The 5973-nt window shown below is 40.0% G+C and overlaps 1 protein-coding gene across 1 annotated transcript in view; it reads right to left on the bottom strand.

Moving 5' to 3' along the window:
* Positions 1-5973, bottom strand: part of swap70b (switching B cell complex subunit SWAP70b) — a 33597-nt gene that overhangs the window by 21182 nt on the left and 6442 nt on the right. Inside the window, exon 3 of the mRNA XM_008294460.1 lies at positions 295-468. Coding sequence (XP_008292682.1) covers positions 295-468 — 174 coding nt within the window. The remainder of the gene's footprint in view (positions 1-294; positions 469-5973) is intronic.

Here is a 5973-nt window from a genome sequence, read left to right as displayed (position 1 = left end):
ATTTTAAGCTACATTTGGTTTGTCACATTACAGATAGGTAGTTTAAGGACTGTTAGAAAGTGAAAAATCTCACATTTTCCCCTACAAATAGTGTGATTAAAAAAAAAAAAGACAGCATGCCTGTCAAACCCACTGGCACGTGTTGGGGTTCACTGGGTTAATCAGTTCTTATTAGTAGAGATGGCTGTTCAGTTCTGGACATTGACTAGATTTATTAGATCAGAGCCTAAAAACAGAAAGAAAAAAAAAAACATCTCTTGGATTTTTAGGAGTGAAACTGTGGTGAGGACTTACCTCCTCAGTGACGATGATCAGCGGGTATCTGTCCTCAGACAGGAAGTTAAAGATGCACCAGATCTTAAAGGCGTCGTCATCGGAGATGAGCAGCTGGCTTCGTTCCAGGTTCTTCCTGGAGCTGAGTGTCCAGCACATTTTGTTGAAGTCCTGACGGTCAAAGTTATCTGTCACCTGTGGCAGAGCAGAGAACAGCAGCTGCAGTGAGTCATGGGTTCCCATCTGACACCAAGGAAGAACGGCTTGTTTTTCCAGGAAGAAGAACAGTTTGTAGGGAGACAAGCAACAACACAGATAAAACTGCCTGAGTTGGCAAAGGCATATCCTGTCGACACAAAAAATATATATTACTCATGGGGTGCATTCCAATACCCATGCTGTCATGTTATATAGTATGTCAGAAAAGGTTTTAGTATGTCTCAATACATAGTGCGTCAAATGCAGATTGCAAAAAACACCAGGATGTTCAACTACACCCAGTCGTATTTTGCAGTATGCAAGCCAACATGCTTTACTGGCCATTCTGAGCCACAATCCTCTGAACAGTAAAATCCCAACATCACCATGACTCGTGCCAGCAGCCGAGTACGTACAGAAAATAAGGAGACAAAGTTTGTGATTTGCAACACAACCATTATTTTAGTCTAACCAATTCTCTTGGTCATTGTTTACAACCTTTTTGACCTGTGATTCTTTAACATGAACGACAAAAGTTTCATAAGCTGCCACTTAAAACCAAAGAGTAATTTCCCCATTTGATTTTTACACTTTCGTGTTTTTAAAAGGTTGAAGAGTTCAAACTATTTATTACATTCTTGTAATTACACAAAGGTCAGAAAACAAAGTTTCCTGTCTTGATGATCACTTCACAGCCTGCCTCGTTTAACAATACACAGTATAACTTCCATTAATATATATTCAAAGTGCATTTCCCCTGGGAACTTCCTAGAGATGTTAGATATCTTGTCAGGGTTGTCAAAAGAAACGTTAGAGGAAACAGAAACTGGCCTGTTAAAAAAACGTCTCTAGGGTTCAAATTCCAGAGCAAAATGGGAGGAAAGCTCTTGAAAAGGTACAATCAGTGCTGCGGAGGGAAATGTTTTCCTGGAGTCGGTGAACAGTAGCGTCTCCATGGAGACTGCTGGCAGGCTGACTGTGCAGTCGTGTGGATTAGAAGCACATCTTGTCCTGCTGGCAGTCGTCCCCTCAAACAAGTCACCAGCAACCCCCCCAAAACAAAACAACTCCCAGCCCTCGCTGTAATTACAAACCGATCAGAACATGAAGTGAACCGTGTAACTGAACCCATCAGGAATCATATTTACTGTCTAAGTTTGTCTGTTTGAAACCACTATTTGCATAGATCATGTGAGAGATGTAGTGTGGTCTTTAAAACAGCAGTTTGAGCAGGCGCTGATGCCGAACCTGAATTCACAACATGAGACGTTGTCATTTAACACATGCATGGGCAGAAAAATAATAACAGTCAAAACAGTCTCATAAGTCAAGTGTCTAAGTAGGGATAACTAGAGTGGGTATTTAAGCATAACACTAGCATAGATATCGAATTCAGCTAAACATGTCTAATGATTGTAATTAAAGCATGTTTTTATGATGACACATCACTGGATAGATGTTGCTGCACAGTCTGGGCTAAAATATGTCATATAAAGGCATGAATCGCAAAAAAGCATCTTTAAAATTTGATTTTAGGTTTGTTGTGATATGAAACTAATTGTGTGATATGGCTAAACTGTTGGATGAACCTTGAGTTGGTTAGTTTTATTAGACTTCTCCTGAGAAGTCAAGAATAAGTCTGACTTAAGCAGCAGGTGATATTATAACAGCTACTAAATTTACATGTAAACAGATGAATCTGGATTACAACTAAGCAAATCCCTGCTTAAGAGGATTGAAAGCTGTGGGAAAAGCTTGAAAGTGGATCTTGAGTTGAGATTGTTTTGTCAAATGGAATTTCAGAAGAGTATAGGTTGAAAGGTTTTCTTGCTTCGAACACTCTGATTGTCTGTTTGTTAGAAAGTTTACCAAGCCTTCCATTAAAGCCACTGTCCTAAGGTCTAAAGTTCTGCACTGTGACCTGTCAATATAAATACATTGTCAAGCTTTTTTTCACAGGAAATTAACAGAGGACGGAGAATGTGAATTATTTTCACATCAAAATAAACTTGTACTCCAGTGCTGCTTCAGCTGTGCTCTGAGAGAGTGAAAGAGCAACATTCAGCCCAAGTGAATGACTGTGCTGAAGTAGTCTGAACTTTTCTAAGGCCACACAGGATCTGATGTAACTGGCTATTGTGCTAATTTAGGTTGAGTGCTTGTGTGGAAACCTGTGCTGGATGTTAAAATGACACTCCACCCAACATCTGAGAGACACTCATCCTGCCAGCTTGGAGAGTGGCAGTCAAAATGTCATTTTTATTTACTTTTTAATCAAAATTATTCGTTGTGGTCAGTTTGAATGTGCGTCTGTTACAGTGGTTTCTAGTACAACAAACACTTCTCCTGCTATATAATGCACTTCGCTGCTGTCGTTCCATATGATCAGCATGTTCCAAATTATAATGATCACACTGAGTCAAACTGGCATCACAAATCATTGTAAGCGAGCATGTGATTGGTTTTCTGGAGGGTGAATGCGACCAGATGTGGTAGCCCAAAGTAGAATACAGGTGTATAACCCTACCGCTTTTTGTGAAAATCTTTTTATAGCCAACTCTAAAGTCTCCTGTTGCTCTTTGGTGCTCAAGAGAAAATTCTGGTGGAGTATCGTTTCAAAAAAAATATTTTGGCAGCTGTGAAAAGGCTCCTCACAGCACAGTTATTTTGTTATCACATCAAACCTTTTGACGCTACAGCTGACTCAAATAAAACAGCATCTCCTCCTGTTGTTACTCAGTAGTGTGAAACTCGTGAGGATGAGGAGGGTTGTGTTTAGGTGGCTCGATTTGTCTGTATCACCCTTGTGGTTTTGAATGAGTCAGCACAGTCTGACAGACGAGGGAACAGAGGTGAAGTTGTGAAAGAAGGATTTGTGATGAAAGAGCAATTCTTTATCCAACATCTTTGTGTCACACTCATCTTATTTTTCTTTGTCCTCGTGGCTCGCTGGTTCTCCCTGTCTTTTTCGACTCCTCCTCTCCTCCCAGCTCACTCTCAGTATCTACACTTCAACAGTGAGATCCTTGTCAGTGTCCCCCCTTCTTTTTTTTTTTCCTCCACTGCCACATGTTCATTAGGATGCAGGATCCAAACCTCAGCCTTATCTCCTGCAGCAGCTTTTACAGCTCACACAGACACACCATACAAGTGCAACAAGTGGAGTCAGACTGGAATAAACATTAAGACAGTAGAAAAGCTTGTTACCAGTTTAACTGGATTGTCAGCTCTTTAATCAAATGGTTTGCTAGAAATATTTACCACCAGTCACAGAGACAGCTGGGTGTTCAGCAGATTAAGACGTGATGTGAAATGGAAAACATACAAAAAGGGGAAATGAACAGAGTTTTTAAATGGTTCAGAGCACAAAACTACCATTTGTCATCTGCAGGTGTTTTTGGGTGGAGTGCTGAAAATCTGCACTCTACTAAAAGAGATGTCTGGCTTCAACGATGTTATTTCTAAAATCCACAGCCTAAATGAATTCTGTGTTGGAAGGCTAGTGAGGACCTCATCAGCAAGGTGTGATACAACTAATATGAATGTTTCTTCCAGTTAGGACTCTTCAGGTTTCTGTCAGGACAATCTGCAGTTTGTGTAAATGTACATGTTAGAAGTTCACCAAAGTTGGCCTCAATGGGAAAGCACCCTGCCTCTGAAAGCAAAACCACAGACTGCAGTAATTCCAGTGAAATAACATGTTTTTGGTCCAAGGTTTTGTTGGTGTAAATATATGTGTGAGCCTGACAATGAAAAAGAGTCAACATGATAAGGAATGCCAAAATCATCCAAGCACACAAACAATGAATGAAAACAATGGATGAGCTCAATTTGATGATTAAAGAATAGGTCTACACTTGTTTATGTCTATCTTAACACAGTAAATGCACGGCCATATGTGCACTGGTTTTGGTTTGTCCCCCCTATCTGGGCTGGCTGTAAAGCTCACGTCCTAATACAATTCCAATGAAAGAAGAAGAGCCTGACCAGTGTATTGTTTGATATAAGCTCATTACAGATACAGCATCCACCTATATGGCAGCCAAATCATGGGGGGGAAAAAACCCTGAAGTACAGAGATGCCAAACATAAGTTTAAATAGTAAAGTTGTTCATCAGAGGTAGGGACAGATTTAAAATGTCCTGCCCGGTAGAGGCCTTGCACAGAGTGGTTAAAAAACAAATTTAGGTGCACCTTTGCAAAAATGTTTTAGTGTTTTTGGGGTTGCACACAGAAAATTCAGCCAAATTCATCAAATCTTTTCAAATGCAATTATCAGCATCAGTTAGAATCTACAATCCTTTTTCTGTGCACAAATAAATGTTACAGTTCTGCTGAAAACACTAGTTATGAGACTTCAGATCAAGTCGAACTCTGGCCTGGTTACAGAGTTTTTAGAACAAAATTCCCTCATGTTTTAGTAGTTGTGTATCCATATGACTGTCTTGCACATTTAAAACAATCTTTTGAAATGTTGCAAAAAAAAATACAAAAGACAATGCAACTCAGTCTTGCTTCCATTACCTGCCATGGAGCTAATACACTGGACTGTGTTGTGTCATCAGAAGGTGACGAATAAAAAGTGTAGAACAAGTCAGAGACAACACCAGTTGATTGCAAACTGCTAAAAAAAAATGCAAAGAAAGAAACAAAACTTTGACCATCTACCAGTTCAAATGATTCTGTCATGTCACCAGTCCTGTCATGTTTCATGTTGTCCCAAGCAAAAGATGCAGCTGATCAATCATGTGATGTGAATGTATGCTATGTAATAATTTGTTTTTAAAAACTTCTCTTTAAAAAAAAAAATAATAATCTAAACACACCTTAAGCTAGCATAAGAGTATTTTGCAAAGGTTGGGAATTTTTTTCAAATTCTGCATTTTCCATTAACTTTCTCCAACATGATTCTGCTGGTATCTGGCTGGTGTCAGTCTACAGAAGGCCAGCATGGTAAACACTGTCCTAACATATCTGCCTACTTTTACTCAGACTACTGAAACGTTTTTTTTAGCTTCAACACATTGTTGCACCAAGTGAGGACTCTGGATTTTGTCTCTTGTGACGGAATAAACAGGAGTGATTACAGCTACCAATAACTTCAATGTACCGACTGTATGGCTATGTGAGTACTGGTCTAGGAGTGACCTGGAAAAATATACACTCATTGCAGTGGTCTCACTTTAAGACACACAGACACACAGTCAGGGTATTTCAGCATCACAGAGGATCACTTGTTTCTGTTGAGTGCAACGCTCCATCAAACCACAAAGTGCTGAGTCCTGAGCCTCACTGCCACCTCCGTCTCTGCTGCCAAATCAGCAATGCTAACTGCTTCGGCATCAGGCTACTGAGCTCCACAATCACACCAAATGACACGTCTGACGCCGTTTCTGTGATCTGATAAGATGAAATGTCAGTGGGCTGCACTTTATTTTCTGCTGCATTGACACAGACAAGTGGAGTGAGTCAGTGAGGATGATGCACACTCTCCGTCTATTT

Source organism: Stegastes partitus, unplaced genomic scaffold (assembly GCF_000690725.1).
Source record: "Stegastes partitus isolate 25-593 unplaced genomic scaffold, Stegastes_partitus-1.0.2 Scaffold21, whole genome shotgun sequence".
In the NCBI taxonomy this organism is placed as follows: Eukaryota; Metazoa; Chordata; class Actinopteri; family Pomacentridae; genus Stegastes; species Stegastes partitus.
Note: the sequence above shows the minus strand (reverse complement) of the source record. Positions and strands in the feature narration are given on the sequence as shown.